This window comes from Dama dama, chromosome 3 (assembly GCF_033118175.1).
Source record: "Dama dama isolate Ldn47 chromosome 3, ASM3311817v1, whole genome shotgun sequence".
NCBI lineage: Eukaryota > Metazoa > Chordata > Mammalia > Artiodactyla > Cervidae > Dama > Dama dama.
Window position 1 is genome coordinate 48,641,375 of NC_083683.1, and position 25,174 is coordinate 48,666,548.

Below are 25,174 nucleotides of genomic sequence, written 5' to 3' on the forward strand. Positions count from 1 at the left end.
AAGCTCTTCTCTCTTTTTTTTTTTTTTTTGGCCATGCCTTGTGGCAGGCGGGATGAAGTGAAAAGTAGTGAAAGTGTAAGTCACTCAGTTGTGTCTGACTCTTGTGACCCCATGGATTATAGCCTGCCAGGTTCCACCATGGGATTCTCCAAGCAAGAATACTGGGGTGAGTTGCCATTCCCTTCTCTGGGGGATCTTCCTGACCCAGGGATCGAACCTGGGTCTCCTACACTGCAGGCAGATTCTGTACCGTCTGAGGCACCAGAAAAGCCCAGCGAGCAGGATGCGGGATCCTAGCCCTTGACCAGGGATCTAACCCACGCCCCCAGCAGTGGTAGTGTGGAGTCCTAACTACTGGACTGCCAGGGAAGTCCTGGAAAACTCTTCTCTGAGTGCTTATAAGATTGATCATTCATCATTCAAGCCTCAGGTCACATGTTACTTCATCAGAGAGGCAATCCTGTCCTTATTCTCTAAAGTACAGCCCCTACTCGGAAAAGGCAGTGGCAACCCATTCCAGTACTCTTGCCTGGAAAATCCCATGGACGGAGGACCCTGGTAGGCTGCAGTCCATGGGGTCGAGAAGAGTAGGACACGACTGAGCGACTTCACTTTCACTTTTCACTTTCATGCATTGGTGAAGGAAATGGCAACCCACTCCAGTGTTTTTGCCTGGAGAATCCCAGGGACGGGGGAGCCTGGTGGGCTGCCGTCTTTGGGGTTGCACAGAGTCAGACATGACTGAAATGACTTAGCAGCAGCAGCACAGCCCCCTACTCTGTCTTACACGTTGTGATAAGTGACATCTTATCACTACATGAAACTGTCTTATGTATTTGTTTAATCTTTTCATCCTCACCCTTGCCATCCCATTGAATATAAATCTCCATGAGGGCAGGGGCTTTATCTGTTAGGGATCAACTCCTCTAGGTTTGTCTGGGACTGTGCTGATTTTACCATCACAGGTCCAACATTTCAAGAAATCCCTGAGTCTATGGAAAACTCTCATGGTTAGTGGTCTTATTGCCTGCCTTGATCACTTCTGTATTCCCAGTTCCTAGTCTAATGCCAGGGGCTTAGGTAGGAACTCAATAAATATTTGTTCTATAAATAAAGAATGGCCAGCTGTCTGTGAAGAATTCTTTAATCCTGCTCTAGGGGGCAGCATTCTCTAATCTTGTGCCTTGAGACTCAGTTGTGCCAAGACTGGGCTAAGAATCTCCTGTGCATGTATTTAGGTGGCAAATTCCACAAGATTCTCCCCAGACCTTATGTGGTCCCATTGCCCACCCCCAACTCTTGTGGGGTTCAAGGCTGAGGACCCTGGCGAAGGTAGCCCGAGGCTGTGCCTGACACCTCAACTTGCCCTCCTGCAGTTTCGTCTTCTTTTTGAGCTCAGCTTGTAGACCACAGAGCAGAAAGGACTGTTCTAGAGATGAGTAGCAGGTGACTCACTGCAGGGAGGAGCTAGGCCCATCATGAGCATCCCAGCTGCCCAGGCTGAAGAAGTAATCCTAAATTGAGGACTCAGAGCCAGGGGGGTCACCTTGGCCTTCCCCTCCTCCAGTGCTGCCCCCTAGGACTGTGGCTGCTTTCTGCCCCTAGAAGGGGGCATCTTCATCTTTTACAGCCAGAGTGAAACCACTCACAGTCTGGCTTCTCACCGAAACCCCACTTCCTCTGCCTGTGCACTGACAACCTGGAGGTCCACGCAGAGGATAGGAAGCTGAGTGAGAAGATGCTGAGCGGAAGCAACAGGTCTCTGAGCCCCACAGCTAGATGAGCACCAGAGACAGACAAGCATGGAGTGGGAGGATGTGGTGCGTGTGAGTGATCACAGCCGCCGAGGCATTTGGAAGGGCAACAAGGAGGGGCCCGGGGCCCAGGCCTCCTCGCCTCTCCTAGTCCTCTGGTGACCTCCATCTCCTGACCTGAACCCTCGGTCACAGGTATGTCCCCCAGTGCTCTTTTCCTTCCTGTTTCACTGTGGCATTGTTGTTGGGTGAGGGGACAGAGAGAGAGAAAGCTGGGAGTTAACCCCTGCAAGGCAAGAGCCTGGAGCACTGGGGAGAGGCTACAAAGGCTGGAGGAGGGGAGGGCACCAACTCTCCCTAAAGGACAGAGGCCAGGACAGGGATTAGGACACATCTGTCCTTTAGATTTGTCTTTAGGGATTGGATTTGTGGAGTGAGAAGGTTACCAGGGAGGCTCAGTCAGTACACAGGAGCCTCCTCCAGTCTAGCTATAAGGGGCCCTGGGTAAAGTTAAGGGACCAGTGCGTGGGACCCGTGGATAGCACCTTAGAGAGGTTAGAGGCATGAATCTGAGGGTGCTTCCGGGAGGAGGCAGAGGATGGGTGAGAAATAGACCGAGGCAGGCTGAGGGATCGGGGTGGGCCAAGAAAACTGGGGAGAAAGGTAGCGGAAGGAAAGTCAGAGCTGCAGGAGACAGGAGGAAGGCGAAGGGACCCATGGCAGGAGCAGGAGCGGGGCGATGAGTTTACCTATTCAACCCAGGAAACCTCTTCTGAGGGCCTCTGTGCCTCGGCCCTGGCTGTGCTAAGCCAGGCGGCCTGGAGCAATGCGCAGCCAGCTCCTGCCCGCCAAAGTCACTGCGAGGAAGCAACTTCTGTGAAATTTCTAATCGGCAGTTGTGCTGAGCGCCAGGCGTGCGGCTGGGAGATGGGCCCTGCAGGAGGAACTGACACAGGCTGGTTCTGTGTGGGAGAAGAGCTGTGCTGGGGCGTGGCAGGTGAAAAACCCAAGCCCTGGGGGCTCCGTCTGGAGGGGCCTGTGTGTGAAATCAGAATCCAGTCCTCTGTGGAATGAGAGGTGGAATGAGAGGGGGAATGATGAGGTGGGTGCCATGCCCCCCTGCCATGGGTTTAAAAGGGGAGTCTGCTGCCTTTCCATTTCTCTGGAGGTGAAGTTCACAGAGGAGGGGTGGCCAGGCAAGAACAGGAAGGACTTCCTGAGGGCTGGGGGGAAGTCTGAGCAGCCGGTGGCCGCCCCTCCATCCTGGAGCCAGGACTGATCCCAGGAGGGGAGGGAGTGGCCTGCAGCCCCTTCTCAGTCAGACCTTCAGATGAGGGATGTCACCTCTCTTTTCTGTTTCCCTCTCTGGACCCCCTCTCTACAGCCTCCCTGGCCTTTCGCTGTGTCCTGTCTGGACAGAGGAAATGGGCAGTGGGTCTGGTGCCAAGTCTTTGGACTGTTCAGCTTCCTCTGGCCCCAGCTCTTCCGGAGTGGGATCTGGGGGCAGGGTCGGGGTCTGCTGTGATGCTCAGAAGGGGCTTTTCTGCCTGGCCTGCTTGCCTGGTTACCCACAGCCTTGCTCTCTCCCTGGCCAAGGCTCTAGATCCAGACAGAACCCCCCTCAGGCTCCTGCAGCACCCCTGCCACGTCTCTAAAACATGAGGGCCAAGAGGGTGTGGAGTTTGCGTCCTGAGCGAGGGTCCAGGGCCCAGGGTGGGTGGAAGATGGGAGCCCCTGAGATGAGGGTTTGGGGAGGGTGGAAGATGTTGGGAGGAGGCCAGGGCAGGAGGTAGTGAGGGTAGTGAGCCCCAGGGAGAGGCAGGGAGTGGGGTGGGTTCAGGTAAAGGCAAGTGCAGACTAGTAGCTCTAATAGGAGTGCAGGAGCAAGGACCACGGAGAAGGCTCGGAGAGGAAGTGGTCATGACTAGGCTGGAGCCGCCGTTTCAAAGCACTGATCACTCAAGGGCAGAGGCAGTGTCTTCTGGGTGTGTGTAACACACATACACACACACACACTTGAGAAGCAGAAGCTGGAGGGGGAAGGCATCTCCTGCACATTCAAACACCACCAAACTTGCCCACTAGGCAGGCCTGTTCCCTCCCGTAGCACAGCTCCAGACCTGCCTCTGCTTTCTCTTTTGCTCTCCCGGCCTCTCCTTGCCCTCTGGCCACCACTGTCAGCACTACAGCCCTGTTCAGTGACCGTTTCCTTGCCGCCACCATGCAGGGGTAGCTTGACGACCAGCCAGCAGAATGTACCTCCAGTTAAGTGTGGGGTCCTGGCTCTGGCCTCGGGCAGCTCCCCACTGGTCCTGAGCTCTGTCCACCCTCATAGACCTCTCTCCAGCTTGCTCCCTCTCCAGGAGAAGTGGGAGCCAGTCTCTCCTCTGCCCCTCACTCTACCACGGTCCTTAGAAGTTCAAGAGTGACTGGCTGTGACCTGCTGGTCCTAGGAAGATTTGGCTTGGGGCCCATCAGCGTTCCAGCTCCCTGCCTTGGTCCCCCACCCCAGGAATGGGGAGGGGAGGAGATGGGTGAACTGGACTGGAACCACCCTTGGGGTCAGGAGCCTGGCCAAGCGGACTTTGAGCCTTCCAGAGCTGGGCGGTGGAGCGCAGGTGAGGGGAGCTGGGCTCTCTCCATTGTCTCAGTCTCTCTCCATTGTCGATAAGTCGTGGCCAAGGGAGAATGGTGGGGATGCTGAGGGAGGCTGCAGCAGGCCGAGGAACAGCCCGTACACCCTCTGGTCTCCAAGATGGCCCTTTTCCATAGTCCCACAGGAGGCCTGTTAGCTAAGATGCCCTCCAACCTCCAACCTGCACCCTCCACCCCACCAACAATGTCAAAGGATGTAGCTGAGCCTCGTGAGCAAGGTCTGTAGCATGGGAGAAGGAGGAAAGAATAGGAGACAAGGAAGCAGCCAGGAGGGAGGGAGATGAAATAAAATGTCCTCAAAATGAACTGGAAGAGCAGTTGCTCTCCGTTCCGCCCTGCCCTTGGTACACGCCCACAGCTGGCCCCGGCTGACTCCCCCACAGACTTCATTTCATTTCCCCCCTCCGGAATCATTAAGCACCCACTATATGCCAGACACTGTGCTGGGTAGAGGCCTGACCAGATTAGTGTGTTAGGGAGTTACTAGAAAATTCCACTAGGCTCCATGGCCCTGGAGCCCAGGATCTGCCTGGTTTCAGATCCTCAGTTTACGGCAGAGTTCCTGACGCTTACAATAAATGCTGCTGAAGAAATTAAAGATTCTTGTGGCATTGCATAGGAATGGCTGAGGAAGGCAAGGCTGACAGTAGTGATCAGGGTTGCTCAGTCGCTCAGTCGTGTCTGACTCTTTGCGACCCTGTGGACTGCAGCACACCAGGCTTCCCTTGTCCTTCATTATCTCTCAGAGTTTGCTCAGACTCATGTCCATTGAGTTGGTGATGCCATCCAACCATTTCATCCTCTGTCACCCCTTCTCCTCCTGCCCTCAATCTTTCCCAGCATCAGGGTCTTTTCTGATGAGTCAGCGCTTCACATCAGGTGACCAAAGGGTTGGAGCTTCAGCTTCAGCATCAGTGATCAGGGAGGCAATACCAAACTGTGACTGAGTGTGGGCTCTGCAGTCAGACTGCCTGAGTCTGGCATTACTACTTACTAGCTATGTGACCTTGGCTACATTACTTCACCTCTCTGTTCCTCAGGGTCTTCACTTGTAAATAGTGATTGTTCTGAGGATTAAAAGGTGATATCTCTAAAGTAGCAAGCAGATTACCCTGCATACAGTGAGTGCTGGAAGAGACCATCATTGGGCTAGAGCAGTTTCAGAGGGGATGGGGCATCACCAACTCTATGGACATGAGTTTGAGTAAGCTCTGGGAATTGGTGATGGACAGGGAAGCCTGGCATGCTGCAGTCCATGGGGTTGCAAAGAGTTGGATATGACTGAGCGACTGAACTGAACTGAACTGGGGCATAATGGATGGATGCAAAAGGTTATCCAATGGTTGAATCAGCCCAGATTGAAGGCTGACTGGATGTGGGAGAAGGAAGGACCAAGGTATGAGGTGCCTTGGTTAGGCAGTGGTGGGGGTCCTGGAGCAGGGAGCTGAGAGAGGCAGGGCGGGAAGAGGGGCAGCTAGGGTGGGAAGTTTTCTACTCATGTAGTGTAAAGATCCAAGAGGCCCTGGGCTCCACCAGTGTAGAGCTCAGCCGAGAGGCCTGGGTGAGAACTACAGCTGAGCGCCACAGCGGGCCAAAAAGCCCTCCTTACCCATCAACCTTCCTGGACTACTCCCTGGGAGCCTTTGCCTTCCTCTGCTGCCAGTCTGAAAACAGGGAGGCAGGGTTCCAGGAGGCTCGTGTCCCGGCAGAGAGCTCAGCGTGGAGGTGGACGGTGTCAAGGGGCCCGGCTGCTCAGCCTTCATCATCCGTCTGTCCCACTCCCCACCTCTGGAGCTTGTGCACCCAGGTGTGGGGGAAAGTACTCTGGATGTGGGTTTTGCCTTTGCGGGAGCTGTCAGTATTTGAGAGGCAGGACTGCAAAGTGGTAAATAAAGTGCACAGATTTGTAAGTGCTTGGGGAGAATCACTCAGTGCTCCCTATCTTAGCTGTGGGACTTTGGGCATGTCAGTTAACCGTTCCATGTTTCCATCTCCTCATCTGCAAAATGGGATAACAATAGTACCTATCTGATAGGATTGTTGTGATGATTAAATCTGTGAATGTATAACAAGTGTCAAGAACAGAGCCTGGTGCATGCTAACTATTGTTATTATTTATCTGTCCTAACACACCTTTCAGGCATGTAAAGATAGGGGAGGGTGGAGGTTGTACCGGGGCATGGCACAATTGTCCCCATGATGACTCACCATCTAGCTTAAAGTGTCTTCCTCAGACACACTCCTTTAGACCCCTGCCCCCTCCAGGCCTCAGCCTCTATCAAAAATCTACTGAGCATTCATTCCACCGGCCAGTTCCAGCCAGGAATCCTGAGAAGACAACACCTGCTCAATCATTTGCCTTGGCGGGAGGTGGAGTGCCCTGCTCTTTAGAGATCAACAAGTTGGAAGGTCCCATTTGATGACTGTCTTTGGATCCTGGCACCTTACCCCCCACCATACTCAATTTATCTTTCTGCAGCCCCCTCTCTTAGGCATGTAGTCTGGATCAGAAAATGAATCTGATGTACACACAGCGCAGCATAGCCTGGGGGTTAAGTGCAGCCAGGCAACCCAGGTTCAAGCCCCAGTTCTATCACTGAATAGCAGTGTGACCTTGGCAAGTTACTTAATACCTCTGAGCCTCATCTTCACCATCTTAGGTGGGAATGACAACAGTACTAATTCATAGGCTGATGGCAGAGAGAAAAATACCTGTGAACACCTGGAACAGTGCCAGGCACTTATAGGCTTTTGTGGTCTGCTCTGAGGGACGCAAGTGTCCTGCCTCACTCACTGGCTCCTTTTCCACCTGCCTAAAGTAGTGGCAGTATGAATAGGAAATCAGAGACCCCTTTCTGACCGCAATCTCTGGAAACTCCCCTGCAACAACTTCTAGACAGATCAATGGCACCAGCAACCTGAAATTTCAACTCACTCCCCAGCCCCCATTCCCTCTCAACTCTCTTCCCCATGTGACCTCTGCCTGTTAATCCCTTCAAACTGTTCTTCCTTCTTTAAAATTCCCTGAACCTGGGTGGTTGGGTTTGGGCTTGGGGCTACAATCATCTTTAGGCTCCCCTCCCAGGTGGCTCAGTAGTAAAGAATCTGCCTGCCAATGCAGGAGACTCATCTTTCATCCTGGGCTGGGAAGGTCCCCTGGAGGAGGAAATGGCAACCCCCTCCAGTGTTCTTGTCTGGAAAATCCCATGGACAGAGGAGCCTGGTGGGCTAAAGTCAACTGAGGACGCATATCTAACCTCATCTTCCCTGAGGGAGCATTTAAAACTCCACCAACATTTCTCAAAGTGAGAACATTCCCAGCAGACAACCTTAGGGTATTTGTTCAAAACACAGACTTTCCATTTCATGCCAGTAAGGCTGAATCTGAATTTAAGGGACTGGAACTTACATTTGATGAGCTCCTGGGAAGACTTATAAAGACACTTGAAATTGAGGTTTTAATCACAATGAAAATCCACACCCACACCCCCAAGAGAATAATCATCGGTGGAAGGGTAGGGGGCATGGTATGTCAGAGATGTGTCTTCCTCTGTCCAGGCAGGCTCAGCTGCAGAGGGAAGGGACACTGATGGGACAAAAAGAGGGTGCGTTCTAGAAAGCCGGGGGCGGGGCGCGCGACTCCTTCCAAAACCCTCAGTGAAGAATGGGACCAGTTACGCCGCTGGCGCCGGGGGAATAGCTGACCAGGAGCCACTGTCTCTGCGCCGCCTCAGAAGCAGGAGAAAGGCGAAGAGGGGGCGCTGGGCCACTGGCGCGGCGGCGGGAACTGAGGCCCAGGAAGGCGATGGCTCTCCACACACAGCCGGCCTGGGACTCCGGAACCGCGGGGGGGGCGAGGCCTTCTAACATCCCCTCCTCCCGGAGCTCGGCCCCGACTCCAGCCCCCACCGTCCGCGGGCGCCGTCCTTCCATTCCAGCCTCAACCTCCCCACCCGTGCCGGGGGTGTGCGTGCGTGTGTAGGGCGGGGAGAAGGCGGCGGATGGGGTGCGTGCCTAGGCGCGCTGCGGTGGGAGGCTGGGCAGCGGGATTCCCTCCGGGAAAATGGCCCAGTCCCTCCCCCAGCCTGTTCGAGACCCTGAACCGAAACAGGAGGCAGGGCGCCCCCGGCCGGGAAGCGGCCCCAGCCCGGATTTCCCTCCCGGGTGGGGCCGCAGTGACTCACCCCCTCCCCCCTTCCCCCCGTTTCCTTGTTTGCGTTTCTCTTCCCGGCCGCATGGCGGCCCTGCCCCGCAGCCCCTATCCCGCCAGCCCCGCCGCCGCCGCCGGGCACACACTCCCGGGGCGCTCCGGCCCCCGGGCTTTCTCGAGGCCAAGGTTCCCGCCAGCTCCCGGTACCCGGGGCTCCGACTCCGCCCCCTGCCGGAGCCCGCCCCCTTCCCTGCCGGAGCGCCCGGCGCGTCCTCCCTGCCCCCTCCGGTCGGTCCGGGAGGGGAAGGGGGCGGGCCGCGCAGGGGGTGTGACGGCTCCCGCCCGGATCAGTGCCAGCTGCAGCCTCGCTTCAGCGCCCGGTGCCAGCTGGCTCTTTCGTTTGGGACGGAGGGGAGGCTCGGGGTTCCTTGTCGCTGGGGGCGGGGGTGACGTTGTCCCCCCACCAAGCCCCCAGTTCTCCCCCAACCCGAGACGAGCCTTTCCACCCAGCCTGGCTGGGGCTGCCTTGGAAGCGGCTCCAGCTACGCATTGGTCTGCTCACTTCGCCGGGGACTTACAGGCCGGGGGCACACAGTGGCTCGTTGTGGGGCGGGCGGGTGCTCCCGCCGCCCCCTGCCTTCTGCTAGAGCCTGCAGGGCTGTGCGAGCTTGAAGGAGGAACATGAAGGTGGGTAAGGTGGGGTGGGGGCGGGGGAGGAGGAGCAGGGAGGAAGCTGACACGGTGGGGGAGTTGGGGTGGGAGACAGAGGCTTGGTCCAGGGTGGGGAAGGAGGAGAAAAGAAGGGTTTGAGCTGAAGCTGCGTTTCTCGGGGGTCCAGTGAGTCCAGAGCTCCATACTGGGAGTTGGTGGAGATCCCTGCAGGTCCATGGTCGGTGGGGTGGGGCAGAATTCCAAAGAAGGGCCTGATCTTTGGTAGGCCGCCGGCTGGAGACCCCTAAGTGCGCCAGACCGGCAGGCCCCAGTGAAGGTCTTCCTGTCCCTCCCCCGGCTCCTGGCAGGGGCGCAGCACCTCCGCCTGACCAGTCCAGAGGATTCGAAGGAAGTGCTTCTGCCTGGGGCGGCCGGGCCGTGCTTTGGTCCAGCTGCCCCGGACCCAGCCTCATGGCAGGCTGCCTTCCTCTTCCCATCACAGGTGGGCTGGCCAGGTGAGAGCCGCTGGCAGGTGGGCCTGGCTGTGGAGGGCAACTCGATTCTGGGAGCACCGCCTTTGGGAGGCCTCCCGGACGTGGTGCCGGAGGGGACGCTGCTCAACATGGTGCTCAGGAGGATGTACCGGTCCCGAAGCTGCTCCTACCAGCTGCTGCTCGAACACCAGCGCCCCAGCTGCATCCAGGGGCTGCGCTGGGTGAGTCCCATCCCCTTCCCTGGCCAGGGCCAGGCCCCCCTGGGCTGGAGGGGGCCCCCGACTGGGAGGGGCGAGCATGCTGCTGGTGGCCCAGCTTGCTCTGCAGGCATGGGGGATACACCTGGGGTGGACAGCCGGGCAGGCAGTCTGGCTGCAGTCTGTGGGTGGCTTACACAACTGCGTTGTGTATGCGTGTGGTGCCCAAGTCCCCCTATTCAGGCATGTGGCGAAGGGGAAAAGAACTTGTCACTTCCGTGTGGCTTGAGTTAGGCGCTCGTGTGTTCTTCAGGTGGGGGTGGAAGACATGTATGAAATACAGGGGTCAGGTCAAGTGCTGGGGAGGTAAGCTTGGTACTATTCTTTAAACATCACTGTGGCAGCATTCTCGTTTAGTGAGAGTGAACTGCGTGGAGTCTGCGTCTTGATCTGGGGTGAAGTGGTCATGTGAACGTTGCTTGGCATCGGCTTGGAGGGGCTCAGGGGAGAATTCTGAGAAGTTTGGAGACTCTGAGATGAACGGAGCTCCCTTTGCCAGTGAAGAACATCTCTGGAGCTGCAAGAATGAAGGAAAGAGAAGTGTGTGTTGCGTGGGGGGGGGGAGATGGTGGATGGTGGGCAGGATATGGTTGCAGGATCCAAAACAGCAGAGAAGCTCTCCCCAGTCACCCAGACTTAATAGAGTTTCTTCACCTGAGCTCTGGTGTGTGTTTGTGACGTGTGTGCAGGTGGGTGTGGGGAGGGCACCGGGGCAAAGGGGTGGAGTTGGATTAGGTGATAGAGTTGGGAGAACCCCTCTCTTAGGAGCAAATTCTTTTTTGAGTAAAATGACCACCACTTTCTGCCTCCTTCTTCCTACCTCACACATTTATATATTTACCAAATATTGCCATTTATATTTACCAAATGTACCAAAATATGAAGCTGAGTTGAGAAAACCAAGGCCCACCAAGATAATGGGGTCCCCCTTGCAATGGGAAGTGAGAGGAGAATCTAGGTGTCAGTCCCCAGCTGTCCTCCATCCCCTCCCTCCCTGGGTCCTCCTGAGAAGGGGCCTCATGGGCCTGGGTCCTGCTCCAGATGGCACTCTGGAGGGGGCAGGGGAGCCAGGGTCTTTCTGGCCTTAGCTGTTTGCCCCCCCCACCCCCCACCCCAGGTCACTGGCCGTAGCTACTGCTTGGAGCCAGTGGGCTGGAACCCTCCCTCCCTCCTTCCCTCTCAGGCTATAATTACTTGTGCATTTCCTGTCCCTTGCCTGGCTTGTAGAGGCTAGGTGGGGAGTCGGGGGAAGGTCAGGGGCCAGGACAATGAGGTCACTGGAGGATCCCCTGGGACCCAAAGTAAGGGAGAGAGTGAAGGCGGCTGCTAGGCTGTCTCCTCACTCCCTCGGTCCCAGAATTGAAGGGCTGGTATGCGTGGGGAGGCCAGAAAGGTGGGGGTGAGGATCAGTGGAGTGAGAGATGGAGTCAGAGGCGCAGAAACGAGGCCCTTCCCCCACCAGGTGTGTGTGCGTGAATTGATGATTAGAGGGAACTTAGATTTTTAGGGCTCCAGGCAGGGGCCACATCCTCTCCTGAGGACCGTCTCTGGGGAGTAGGGGTGAGGTGGTTTCAGCCCATTGTGTCTGTGTTTAAGAGACTCTGGGTCCCTGTGAAGCTATTAATTCTCACCTCTGGGATGATGCCTTTGGCTGAGGGGGCTCGTGTGAGGGAACAAGTGGCCGGCAGGGAGTGTGCATACACAGGGTGATGGGTGGATGTTGTAAGGAGGTGGAGCCCAGAGTCCCAGGAGGACAGTGCTGGGAGTTACCCAGGCCATGGCCACCTTTAGAAAACTGAGAGGGAAATCCATCAACCTCCTGAGGTCTGAAGAGAGCACTTTCTGTTCCCATTAGACCAGAACAAGAGAGAATTAAAGCAGGTTACATCAGGAGACCCTGAGGTTTGACACGGGAAGGACTTAACAACCATGGCAAAGCTGATGCTGGAATAGGGTGGAAGAACGTCTCCTTTGATAAACATTAGGGGTACGTGAGATCTTATCTGATGTCTGGGAGCCAACACAGAAACCAATCTGTCTAGAGGCAGGGGCAAGGTCAGGATGACCTCTGGTGGGTCCCCTGAGCTTAGAGAACCCTGAGATGCTACTCTTTGAGTGAGTGTTTTGGGAGCGGTGGCTCTATTCTCTAACTCAGAAAACATGCTTTCATTCAACCTGTCCAAATGATGGAAGTAGCTCGTGTTTGTGCAGTATTTATATCCGAAGTGCTTTTATGAGTTTTAATCACATCAAATAATCTCACAGAAGCCCTGAGAGATAGCTACTAATGCCATCATTTCATTTTTTTCCCCATTTCATTTTATAGATGCAAAAGCAGAAGCCCAGAGAGGCTAAGTGACAGTCTAGGGTTACACAGCTGCTAAGGGACAAACTGGACTTGGGTCCGAGACAGTCTGGCTGCAGAGTTCAAGTGTGTGGTGCATTTTCTCTTGCTACAGACGGTACCACTGACACTCCAGAACCTCACCTGCCTCATGCATCCTTTCCCAGTCCCATCGCACACAGCCCTGGCCCGAGACCCTAGCTGTGGCCTAAGGGAACTGGTCTGACGGGTCCCCATGTGGCTGTCTGGCTCTGTGCCTGCCCCTCCAGTGTGACTTGGACACTTGGTGACAGGGAGGGGGTGGGGCAGGCCATGACTAGGAGCTCTTCTTCCACCCTGAGTCCTTCCTGTCCAAACCTGGGAGGTGGTGGGTGAGGGCCTCCCCCCGCTACCCACACCAGCCACTGCTTTCGGCTGACACTTGGGGGCATCAGATCAGGTACAGCATCAGTCAAAGTACAGCATTTCTTGCACCGTGTCCAGGTGATAGCTGCCCATCATGAAAGAAGACTTATATTAAGTTACCATTGAGTAAGTAGTTACTGCAAAGCAAGCATGGCTTTGAATGCTCCATATTATTAATTAACTCATTTGATCCTCAAAATTACCCTATGGGATAGGTACTGTTGCCACCAACCCCATGTTATAGACGAGGAAGCTGAAGCACAGAGAGCTTTATAAGCAGCCCAGCGTCACACAACAAGCTGGTAGTGGGGAACCAAGATTTGAACCCAGGCACCTGACTCCAGAGCCCACACACCTGACCGCAGTCCCTAAATAGGACCCCTACCCTGATCCCAGGAGGCCCCCATGCACAGGGGACCATGGACATGGACCCCACGGCAGGGGTTCAGAGGGACTGTGATGACACACATACGGAACTTCGTCTAACCCAGGATTTTTCAAACTTCCTGCCCGTGGAACGTTCCTGAGGACAGAATTTACCACCTCCGAGTCCATAGCACACAGTGGGGGAGGCCCAGCACTGTGGAGGCTCCATAGGAGATGGTAGGGCTTAGTGGCTAAGATCATGGGCTTTGGAATCAGATGGGCACAGGGTGAATTCTGGTGCCCCTATTTACCAGCTTGAAAAGGGCAGGTTACATAACCTCTGTGCCTCCTTTTCTCTAGCCAGGAAACAGGAGACAAACACCTACTTCTGGTTCAGCGTTGATAACAATTATTCAGTAGGATCTTAAATTTCTAAGCAGTTGTGTGACTCTGGGCAAGTTACTTCATCTCTCTGGGCTCCTGCTGCTTTTTTTGGGAAAATAAGAGAGATGCCTTCAGGTCTCTTCCTCAGCTCTGATGGGCCAGCGTTCCAGCTCTGAGCCTCCTGCGCGTCCCCTGGGGCAGGACAGGAAATGGTTGAAGCAAGGCCTGTGGATCTGAGATCTGAGTCTTGACCAGACTGGCCATGTGACCGGGCACCTCCCCTCCTGATGTGCCCTCCAGGGTCAGAATAATACCAGGAAGGGAGTGTGTGCTGGAGCCTGGGTCCTGGGCACCGAGGGGTGCTGGGGGGACTGGGGCCACCTGGGTACTCTGACATGAGCAACAACAAGTCATTGGCTCTTGGCACTGTTTGTTCCAACACAGGAGGCTGGCCGGGTAATATTCCTGCCCTTCCTCCCTCCTTGGCTCCTCCTCTTTTCCTGTCCTATCGCTGAGTCTCCAGGGCCATGTCTGGCACTAGGATGGGCCCCATGACTGGGGTAAGGATACCTTTGGGACACCTAGTGACTTCCGCCCAGCGTTGGGCCAGGCGCCTACGCATGTCGGACCTCAGGCCTCTGCCCGGCACACAGTGGGAAGATGCTGGGTCCAGGGGAGAGGGCTCTGGCCCCAGACCAGGTCCTCTTCAGGCCCTGAGTGCTGATGGGGAGGCTGTGGAGAGAAGGAAGGGGAGGGAGAGGAAACAGGCAGGTGTACCAGGTGGAGTGAGCCCAAGAATGTAAGCACTTCTGGTAGGAGCTTGAGTTTATCCCTGGCTGAATGGCTATGTGTCTGAGTTACCAGGGCACATCACCTCTAGAGTTTTGTTTCTTGATTAAGTCAAGGAGGACTGACCTTGCCTGCTCTGCCTGCTTCCCGTCTGAACCTATTCTCTGTGAAGTCAGATGAAATCACGAGAAAGACATATTGTATGAACTGTCCAGTGCCTGCCTTTGGGAGGGCTCCTAGAGGGTAGGGCATCCTGCTCAGGGGTGTTCACAAATTCCAGTTCTCAGGTGGCAGGAGGAGAGGAGCATGAGAGGCTTTTATGGCCGACATCCCAGGGCAAACAGGCCTGCGAGTCCTGGATGGCCCGATAGATGCCAAGGGCAGGGAAACCTCGTTCACCAATGATTCTACATAAACCCTGTTTCCGGAGCCATCCCATGTGCTGCCAGGTCTGACTCATGTTTGCAGGGTTAGGGACCAGCAGCAGCATCGCAAAGAATAAAGGGCCTTCCAGCAGGCAGCCCGCCCTGTGCTTCACAGATGAGTAATAATATCTAACGTGTACACACAACTATATGTATATGCCAGTCAGTGCTTTAAACATTTGATCTCTATTAACTCACGTAATCCTTTCCAAAGCTTGAGTTGTTATTATGAATGTTTTGTAGATTTATAGGTAGGGAGAGATTAAATCATATATTCAGGGTTACATAGGAGCAGGGATTGGAACCCAGGAGTCGGCTCCAGGGTTTGTGTCTTTAACTGCCAGGCTGCATCGAGGCCCACAGAAGGCAGGAGGTTTGTCTGTAGTCCTGTGACTGGGGACCGACCCTGGCTCGGCATCAGGCCATGGGCCTCCGGACCTCTTGAGCTGCTTACTTCCTGGCCTTCTTATCTTACATCCCCATGCTCCCCCGGCTCCACTGTGCCCCTCCCCTACACGCTGAATTACCTGGATGCCTGGGCACACTGGGCCCTGAGCAGGCAGAGCTGGGACCTTATCCCTGGGGATGCGCTGATGGAGTCATGAAGGAAGACATGGGTCTAGCAATAGGGCTGCAGGGTGGCGGTGAGGCAGATGCCTGGCATATGGCGGGGTACCCAGTGAGTCTTTGTTGAACCGTTAGCTAAATGAATGACTAGAGTCAAGAACTGGGCTGGGGCTGGGAGTCGTGGTAGAGGGGCCCGAGAGCTGGGTTTCAAAGCCTGGCACTAACACTCAGACTCCCCCTGCCCTCAGACACCACTCACCAGCAGCGAGGAGTCCCTGGATTTCAGTGTGAGCCTGGAGCAGGTATGAGTCCAGAGGGGCGGGGCTGGGAGGGGGCCCGCACACCTGGACTCAGGTCTTGAGCCAGCTGGCTGTGCCTCCCTCCTCCAGGCCTCCACGGAGCGGGTGCTCAGGGCAGGAAAGCAGCTGCATCGACACCTCCTGGCCAACTGCCCCAACCTCATCAGAGACAGAAAGTACCACCTCCGGCTCCACCGGTGAGTGGTGGCCCTGGCTGCTTCCTCGCCCACCTCCCAGCAGTTTTCTCTCCTTTTCACTCTGTCCAGGCTCTGGACCCAGCCTTGCTGCTAGCTCTAGAAGGTGCCATTCGGATGGAGTTCCTCCCTCCCCTCTCTCCCTCCTGCCCTCTGATCTCCTTTCCCTGCCCTGTCCCCTTCCCCTCCCAGGCAGTGCTGCTCCGGCCGGGAGCTGGTGGATGGGATCCTGGCCCTGGGGCTGGGCGTCCACTCCCGGAGCCAAGCCGTGGGTATCTGCCAGGTGCTCCTGGATGAAGGCGCCCTCTGCCATGGTGAGCCTGAGCCCCGGGTGGGTGGGTGCCCAGTGCCAGGCAGTCCTGGGGAGCAGGCCTGTGCTGGGCATCTGAGTGGAAGCCTCATACCTATGTGGCCTCAATTTCCTCTCCTCCCCCTCGCCTGGGCCTCTGCCCCACAGTGAAACACGACTGGGCCTTCCAGGACCGAGACACCCAGTTCTACCGTTTCCCTGGGCCGGAACCAGAGCCCGTGGGTGTCCATGAGCTGGAGGAGGAGCTGGTGGAGGCTCTGGCCCTGTTGTCCCAGCGGGGGCCTGATGCCCTGCTCACGGTGGCGCTTCGAAAGCCGTAAGTGGGCAAAACCCTGCTCTCAGACTCCGTGGTTTGCCCCTGAGGGGGAGTGAGCCCCGACTTCTTGTGGAGGAATAGGACCCTGGCGGGACCTAAGGCCTGAGCTCTGGTCTGCACCTGCCACGGACATGCCGTGTGATCTCGAGCCCTCCTGCCCCCTCTGAACCTGGTCCTTCCTCTAACTGAGGCCGTGGGGCCTGTGACCTCCAGTGACCCTGCCCCCTCTGAGAAGCATCCGTGGCCAAGACAATCGTGGCAGGTCTGGGTTCAAATTCCAGTTCCACTGGCTACTAGCTCTGTGTCCTTGGGTCTCTGCTGGCCAGCTTCCTCTTCTGTCAAAGGATAACGATAGCCCACATCATGGGGTTGTTGTGAGGGTGGGATGAAGTCATATGTAAAGTGCTTGGCCCGGTGTCTGGAGCATGGTGTGCTCCCATCAAAGGCTGGCCCGTTATTGATAAACAGCCCCGGCCGGCCCAGGCTGAGTGGGCGCTGTGGCTCCCCGCACCTGGCTCAGAGTTCATCATTTCTTCCTGGTCCCCTGTGCCCGCAGCCCTGGTCAGCGCACAGATGAGGAGCTGGACCTCATCTTTGAGGAGCTGCTGCACATCAAGGCCGTGGCCCACCTCTCGAACTCGGTCAGCCCCTGGCCCCGCCCCACCTTGCCCTCCCCCAAACCTCCCGTCCTGTGATCCCTGCCAGGCCAGAAGACACCCCCCTCCCCTGCCACCTGTGGCCTGGAGACTTCAGCCTGATGTCTTGTCCCCAGCATGGCATCGTTGTCCGAAGGCCCTTCTGGCTCTCTCTGCCCATTTCTTCCCCTGCTTTGTCTCCTGCTGAATCCCAGGTCACCTGACCTCATCACAGCTCTGTCCCCCCGAGCATGCGTGGCTTTGGACCTGACCTCCTCCCCTGGCCCCTCGTCCCCGGACTCGCCTCCCTGACTCTCGTCCCCCTGCCCACAGGTGAAGCGGGAACTGGCTGCAGTCCTGCTCTTTGAACCACATAGCAAGGCAGGAACTGTGTGTAAGTCCTGCCTGGACGTGGGCGGAGGCCACAGGGAAGAAGCGATGGGTGCCTGGGGCATGTCTGATCTGTGCTGCTTCTCTCAGTGTTCAGCCAGGGGGACAAGGGCACCTCGTGGTACATTATCTGGAAGGGTTCGGTCAACGTGGTGACCCATGGCAAGGTGAGTCTGCCCCCCGTGCCCAGCCCCTGGGGCGGAGCTGGTCACTGGTCCTTGTCCTCGTGGGCAGTGCCTTTAATGGCCCCAAGGCTGCCAGTCTCTCAGGTTCCCTCCTGCTTCGGTGGCTCTGGGTCTGTCCCGGTGAGGGCTGGGGGCTGGGCTGTAACTCGGGCCTGGCTGCAGGGCCTGGTGACCACCCTGCATGAGGGAGACGACTTCGGACAGCTGGCTCTGGTGAACGACGCACCCCGGGCAGCCACCATCATCCTGGGGGAAGACAACTGTCATTTCCTTCGCGTGGACAAGCAGGACTTCAACCGTATCATCAAGGTGCTGCTGCTGGGGGTGGGGAGGGCAGGGACACGTATCGGGAGAAGTGTGGGGCAAGGAGGAGGGACCAAACGGAGGCTTTGAGGGGTAGGGAGAGGTCGGAGGTGGAAACCTTGGGGATGGTGGCTGGAGGTGGGAGCCCAACTCTGGATGTGTGAGGAGGTGCGTGGCATGCAGAGGAGGTTCAGCGAGCCCTGGGAACCCTGGCTCTGGTGGGAGACCAGGGGTGAGGTGACAGAGGGGTTGGGGTCTAGGGTGCAGGGGGAGGCAGCCTGATGGAGAGTGGGATCCACTGAAGGAGCGCTGGGAGGGATGGGCTGGAGGAGGGGCTCAGGCTGGGCGATAGTCAGCAGTGAGGGACACATCTAAGGTCGTGGGCATCGACTAGGGAGGGAGAAGGGCTGCGGGTCCTTGTGGGAGCCTTGTGGGGCTCGGAGTTTGGAATGGGGGAGGCAGAGGGAGAGGCCCTAGACTGGGGAAAGGAGCTGTGGTTGTGTATTGAGCACCGGGTGTGGCTTGTTCTCCAGGATGTGGAAGCAAAGACCATGAGGCTGGAAGAACATGGCAAAGTGGTGTTAGTGCTGGAGAGAACCTCCCAGGGCACTGGCCCTTCTCGTCCCCCAACCCCAGGCAGGAACCGGTAACACACCCGCCATGCCACCTCTCCATACCATCTCTGTTGCCCACCTTCTCTCCTTCTGTTTCCCGGGCTTTACTCCCTTCTCTGTGTCATACACCTGCCCGCAGCGGGTGGAGAGGCTTCCAGGGATTAAGATGCATCCCCGGAGTTAGTCCCCCCTCCACCACACGGGGGTGGGCAGAGGGCTGGCAAATAGGGATGAGTGATAGGATTGATTCTTGATGTCTGCCCCAGCTGCGGGAGGGGGAGTCGGGGCTCAAGTGCTATGGACCGGCTGTTTCTGCCAGGTATACAGTGATGTCTGGCACCCCAGAGAAGATCCTAGAACTTCTGTTGGAGGCCATGCGGCCTGACTCCAGCGCTCATGACCCAACAGGTAGGGGCGGGAGACACCCTGCCTGCTTTCTGACTCAGAGGGCAGTCAGCACTGCCTGGGAGAGGGCCAGGCACCGTGCATCTGACCTCATCGGGAGCTTGATTGGTCTCTTTGGTCAGCGGGCCGGAAGTTTTCATTCCTGTGTTCTTGGCTTGTGTGGGGAGTGCTGTGACAGGGACTGGATGTTGCTGCTCCCTGGCCCGTGGCGGGGTTGGTAAAGAGGATGCCCCGGTTATGCATATACTTGAGGTCAGGAGACTTGACCGCTGAGTCCCTCACCTGTCCCCTGTCCCTGCCTCACAGAGACATTCCTCAGTGACTTCCTCCTGACCCACAGCGTCTTCATGCCCACTGCTCAGCTCTGCGCTGCCCTCCTGCACCAATATCCTTCCAGCCCCGGGGGTGGGGACGGTGTGTGGGATGGGGAGGAGGGATGCCTCCGCAGCACGGCTGTACTGAACCCTCCAGGCCCAGCCCCTTCACGGGCTCCAGGTGTTCTGCCCTCCTGTGCCCGTTCCTGGGGGTGGTGGGTGGTCCTGTCGGACACTGCGGTTCCCTTGACTGGGACCCACCTTCCACGCGGAGCCCGCGGGAGGCAGCGAGCAGGAGCGCAGCTCCTACGTCTGCAACAAGAGGCAACAGATCCTGCGGCTGGTCAGTCAGTGGGTGACCCTGTACGGCCCTACGCTCCGCACCGACCCTGTGGCCACCAGCTTCCTCAAGGTACCTGGGAGCCAGGCGGGGCTGGGCCGGGTTGCCCGGGATGGACACGGTGGTCTCAGTGAACCTTGGCTTCCCCCACAGAAACTGTCGGACCTGGTGAGCAGGGACGCCCGGCTTAGCAACCTGCTGCGGGAACAGTGGCCAGAGAGGCGGCGACACCACAGGTGATGCTTTGGCTCAAGTGAGCTTGTCACGGGCAGGCGGGATGGACAGTGCAGCAGAGCTGGGAGCCCTGGCTTCGGGGGGCGAACACGTGGCTTAAATCCAGGCTGCATCTCTGCAGCTGTGCCGCCCTGAGCCCGTTACCCCACCCCCACCCCCACCCCCACCCCCACCCCCAGGGCTTCGGCTGCTGCCTGTAAAACCCTGTGCTGGCTCACTTGTCTAGTCCTGCTCATCTCAGTGAGCGTCCTCACCAGTCTCTTGCTCTGCACCCTCCCGTCACGCGTCCGTCCCTGCTCAGGCAGCCCGCGGTCATTTGTGTCATCCTCCCACCGCCCCGCACACCTGCGCTGCTCACTGGCTCCTACCTATTGCTGAGCACCCTTGGTGCCAGCTCCCGCCTGCTCCACCCAGTCAAGTTCCCAGCCTTTACCTCGCGCTCCCAGACCTTCCTGCCCTCCCAGGCCTCCCGTGGGGGCAGCTGGGGTTCGGGGAGAGCTCACATGTGGCCTCCCTGAGCTGACACCACACCGGGTCCCTTTCTCCCTGGAGCTCCTTCCCTCCCCTGCTGGCCTGGGGAAATCATAGGATCCAGGGGCTGGATTTCAAGTCGTGTCTGTTCTGGGTCATCCTCTCCAAGTCTGCCAACCTCTGAGCCTCTGGTGACAGTGGGGGGCATCCAGAGCCTGGGCACCCCTCCGCTCTTGAGCCTGCATCGTCCTGCCTGCTGGGGGATCCTGCCCCCAGCCTCACCTCCCTCTCACTTGCTCCACAGGTTGGAGAACGGCTGTGGGAACGCGTCTCCTCAGATGAAGGTGTCCGTCCCGAGTGGGCTCCTCGCGCCTCTGCTGGGCCCCTGATTTCCCCCTCCTCCAAGGACCTCCAGGCCCCTCTGCATGGGAAGGTCCCCCTCAAACACAGGCACATCCTTGGTCTGGGTTAGGTGATCATGGAGCTCGGGCTGCGTATGACACTGGGGCTGGGCCTTGCAGGAGACAGAGGTCTAAGGTCACTCCTCCCTACCCCCACAAGGGGTTTTATTCCATCTGGTCCATATTCATTCCATATTCAAGCTAAGTTGGTTTAGTCATGTCCAACTTTTTGTGACTCCATGGACTGTAGCCTGTCAGGCTTCTCTATCCATGGGATTCTCCAGGCAAGAATACTGGAATGGGTTGCCATGCCCTCCTCCAGGGGATCTTCCTGGAGATCTCTGACCCAGGGATTGAACCCACATCTCTTATGTCTCCTGCATTGGCAGGCAGGTTCTTTACCACTAGTGCCCCCTGGGAAGCCCACTCATGCTCACAGCTCGGGCCAGTTAGCAGTTTCCCGCCTGGCAGGTGAGGGCTGGTGCCTGGAGGCATCTCTGAAACCCTGGGGGTCCTGGGGGCCAGTGCCATCCCCAGCAGTGGGCTGGGAGAGGAAAGTGGGAGGAGGAGTCCTGACTGGAGTGAGATTTGAAGAATGGGGTGGGGAGGACTGGGAAGGTAGGTTGGGGCTGCCTGTGGAGACTCGCAGTGAGAATCAAACCCAAATGCCTCATGTGGGCCTGCAGGGCCCAGCTGCCTCTCCCACCTCATCCTGCCCCCTTCCTCCTCTAAGTCCTCTTCTGCTGAAAGTGAGGCTCCCTCCCTCCTTGTCTCCTGCCCCTACCTGCCGGCCCCTCCCATCTCCCTGTGAGAGCCCTTCCTCCACTGGCTCCGCTCCAAGGTGTCCTCAAAGGTTTTCTCAAAGCCTTGTCCCAGTGGAACTGTTTTCTTTGTTTAGTTGTCTCGTTGCTAATTGTCTGCTGGTGTCTCTCCCGGCCCACTAGAATGCTGGCTCCATCCCTGAGGGGGCTTGAACTCTTGCTGCTGATGTTCAGTGAAGGGCAGGCGGCATGCCTTAGGTGCCAGGGTGGCTCTCCCAATCTCCTACCGCATCCTTGGCACCTAAGGCATGCCAAGGATGCGGTAGGGCATTGGAAGAGCCACCCTGTCCTCGGGGGGCTCACGGGGAAGTGGGGGACAGAGCTGCAGAGCAACCTCATGCTGAATAAGGACAAAGATGGGGTCTCTGGAGGCAGGAAGGAAAGGGCTGAAAAGGAAAGGATCGGGGTCAGGGAGAAGTGACCACTGGAACTGGGAGGTGCAGGGAGTGAGGGTGGAGGGCGCAGAGGCTGCAGGCAGGTGTGGGGAAGGGAGCCCACCTCCTGAGGGAGCCCTGGAGGGGCCAGAGCAGGTGGGGCCCTGTGGGCCACGGAAAGGGGCCTGGCCTTTGTCCTTTGACCATTGCAAGCCATTGGAGGTGTTTGAGCCCAGGATTGACAAGATGGGATTTGCATATTGAATAGTTCAGCTGGGGAGCCTGAGCTTTATCCGGCAGACAATGGTGGCCTGGATGCTGTGATAGGAAGGTTAATCTGGCTCTGGTCAGGCAGATGGGAGTGGGAGGGAGGGAAGCACCCGAGAGGCAAGGCTGGCGGAGAATAGTTGCGCTGTTGTAGTAGATAAGGCGTGAGACGATACAGGCTGGTGGATCTGGGGATGGCCTAGGCTGCAGAAGGGGGAACACAGAGACCCCGGAACTAGATGATACTCTGTGGGGAAGTAGGGGAGGGGAGCAGGGGGAAGCAGGAGCCTTGAACCCAGGGGAATGGCCAGAAGAGTAGCCTGGGAGGCAGGATGAGGGGATCCGAGGAGTATTTGGGGTGATGGAGCACAGATATGGAAGATACTGAGACCAAAGTCTGCAAGAGAATTCAATGCCCAGTGGTATGGTTTTAAGAGTCTTCCATATGCTGGGGGCGGGGAGAAGGGGGTCATTGGTACACGATGCTGGGAGGAGCTCTGAGGGGAGTGCAGAGATTTGGAAATCCAGGGAAGAACCATGGACCAAGGTCTAAACCTCATCTGCTGCCTTTAGTGTTGGGAGGAGGAAAATAGTACAAAATCTGGAAAGAATAGTCGGTGGGCAGAGGAGCTGTGTGAGGGAGGCCTTTGGGCAGTGGGGGCCCCCCAAGAGCCCATTGTGGTGGGGCCTTGGAGGAAGGGTTATGGGGCAGCTGACACAGTTAAGTGTTGGTGGACAAGAGCACGGGGGAGGGGGTGGGGGCAGGTTTAGGATTTCAGCTGGGCCACTTAGCTGTGCTGCTTTGGGTATGTTACTTAACCTCTCTGAGCCCTCACTGATTTTATCTGTAAAATGGGGATAATAGTATTTTGTCAAAGGGCTTTTATGCATATTTAGTTACTTAAAATAAGCATGTAGAAAACAGCAAATGGTAGCTGAAGGAGGAAAAGACCAGGATCAACAGCTGCCTTGTGTTTAGATTAGAGAGGCTCTGGGCCCATTTGGCAGAGGGGGTGACACACACATAGAGGGGCACAGACTCATTCTGAGCTCTGCTGTCTCCCCTGGGAGCCTCAGTCCCCAGGTTCCCAGTGCCTTACCTGTCCCAGGTTTGCGAGACAAGCAGATCCCTTAGGTGGTGTGTGTGCTGTGTGGGACCCATGCTCCGGGTGACAGGCCCCTCCTCGTCCCTGCAGGCTCTCCCGTGTCCTCTGGTCCTTACTTCCTCTCCTTCTCAGGCCCGGAATGTACCTGTTTGGCTCCCCAGCCAGGACGAGCCTCTCCCCAGCAGCAACTGTGCCATCAGAGTTGGGGACAAAGGTTGGTGGTCCGAGTCAGCCGGGGCAGAGCTCGAACCCTGCTGTCACCACCCTTGACTTCGGGGTACCTGGCCCAGGATGGCATGTTGTGCTCCTTGGGGGTCTCTGTTTCAGGCTCCCCCCTTGCTCACCTCAGGGTCTCCCACCTGCCTGCCCAGGCTTCTCCTTAGTACCATCACCCACCTCCTTGGGACCCTCCCTTGCTGCAGTCACTGCCTTCTCCCTGCTGGGGTGGGGAGACCAGGTGGCTCCCTCCCACAATTCAGTCCCATCTTCCTCTCCAGTCCCCTATGACATCTGCCGGCCAGACCACTCTGTGCTAACCCTGCAGCTGCCTGTGACGGCCTCAGTGAGAGAGGTGATGGCAGCGTTGGCCCAGGAGGACAGCTGGACGAAGGGGCAGGTGCTGGTGAAGGTCAACTCGGCAGGTGGTGAGTTGTGTCTCTGGGTAGGGTGGCCCCAAGGGAGGGGGCCGCTTCCGAGCTATGCCCACCCCCTGAATTAAGATCATCACCATCTTTGTCAATGTTAATGGTAGTTAGCAGTTATGGGAGGCTTATTGCATTTCTTCAATGTGCTTTGCATGTCGTGCTGAAGAGCATGAACTCTGAAGCCTGCTGCCAGCATTTGAGCCCAGCCCTCTGGCTCCCTTCTCTCTGTCCTCCAGCAGGATGCTTAATCTCTCTGTGCTCCATTTCATCATTTATAAAATGGGGATGAAAAAGTGCCTGCTTGTGAGGGTTAAATGAGCTAATCTATAAAAGTGTTTAGAATGATGTTTGACAGCTCTACATAGATATTAGCTACTATTTCATTATTATCGTTTGTTGTTTAGTTGCTAAGTCATGTACGACTCTTTGCGACCCCATGGACTGTAGCCCGCCAGGCTCCTCTGTCTGTGGGATTTACCAGGCAAGAATACTGGAATGGGTTGCTATTTCCTGCTCCAGGCGATGGGCAGAGACCCAGGGATCGAACCTGCGTCTCCTGCTTGGCAGGTGGATTCTTTACCACTGAGCCACCAGGGATGCCTGACATTATTATCATGCTTACATATTTATTTAATCCTAATAGCCATCTTATGAGATGGGTACTTTTATCCTATTTTCAGACAAGGACACTGAAGCTCAAATGGATTCAGTGATTTTTCCCAGGCTCACCCGTTGAGTACATAGACAGACTTTGAGTTTAGGTAGTTGCTCATTTAGTCCATCAACATCTTCGAGGGTCATCTATGGGCCAGCAGCATGTTAGGAGGCAGAGGTACCATGGCAGGTAAGATGAGCAGCTTGATGGTTAAGAGCCTGAACTGTGGACTCCCAGACCTAAGTTGTAATCCCAGACCCACTGCTTATTGTCTATATGATCCTGCCCAAGTTGTTTGACCTCTGTGAGCTTCCATTTCCTTGTCTGTTGAATGAGCACTGTAACGACCTATCACCTAGGACTGCTGTGGCTATTAAATGAGCTACTGTGTTTGAAGCTCTTAGCATGGGACCTGGCATAAAGTTAGTGCTCAGAGTATGGCAGCATGAGGATTATTAAGACCTGCCTTTAGAGAACTTGGGACATTAAAAACTACTGTTTTCCATGAAAGACACAGCATGGGTATGACGGCTGGAGCCCAGGGTAAGCAGCTGGTCATGCAGAGAATAATGGCAAGGAGTGGCAGGGAGACCAGCAAGCCTCCTTCCTTCAGGAAGGCAAGATGATGAGGGCACCCATGCCTGTGTGCTTCTCT

The 25,174-nt window shown here is 56.7% G+C and overlaps 1 protein-coding gene across 2 annotated transcripts in view; it reads left to right on the top strand.

Moving 5' to 3' along the window:
* Positions 1-1,642: 1,642 nt before the first annotated feature.
* RAPGEF3 (Rap guanine nucleotide exchange factor 3) overlaps positions 1,643-25,174 on the top strand; it is a 29,462-nt gene continuing 5,930 nt past the window's right edge. The window contains exons 1-18 of one of the 2 annotated variants that reach the window (XM_061129234.1): positions 1,643-1,949; positions 9,713-9,925; positions 15,490-15,543; positions 15,631-15,737; positions 15,927-16,048; positions 16,192-16,360; positions 16,917-17,001; positions 17,329-17,389; positions 17,476-17,552; positions 17,733-17,879; positions 18,407-18,519; positions 18,807-18,895; positions 19,199-19,277; positions 19,468-19,618; positions 19,700-19,782; positions 20,556-20,595; positions 23,353-23,434; positions 23,718-23,864. In XM_061129234.1, coding sequence (XP_060985217.1) covers positions 9,833-9,925; positions 15,490-15,543; positions 15,631-15,737; positions 15,927-16,048; positions 16,192-16,360; positions 16,917-17,001; positions 17,329-17,389; positions 17,476-17,552; positions 17,733-17,879; positions 18,407-18,519; positions 18,807-18,895; positions 19,199-19,277; positions 19,468-19,618; positions 19,700-19,782; positions 20,556-20,595; positions 23,353-23,434; positions 23,718-23,864 — 1,699 coding nt within the window. In that variant the 5' untranslated portion in view covers positions 1,643-1,949; positions 9,713-9,832. Of the gene's footprint in view, positions 1,950-8,906; positions 9,247-9,712; positions 9,926-15,489; positions 15,544-15,630; positions 15,738-15,926; positions 16,049-16,191; positions 16,361-16,916; positions 17,002-17,328; positions 17,390-17,475; positions 17,553-17,732; positions 17,880-18,406; positions 18,520-18,806; positions 18,896-19,198; positions 19,278-19,467; positions 19,619-19,699; positions 19,783-20,555; positions 20,596-23,352; positions 23,435-23,717; positions 23,865-25,174 lie in introns of those variants that run through there. The other variant, XM_061129233.1, reaches the window with a different exon arrangement.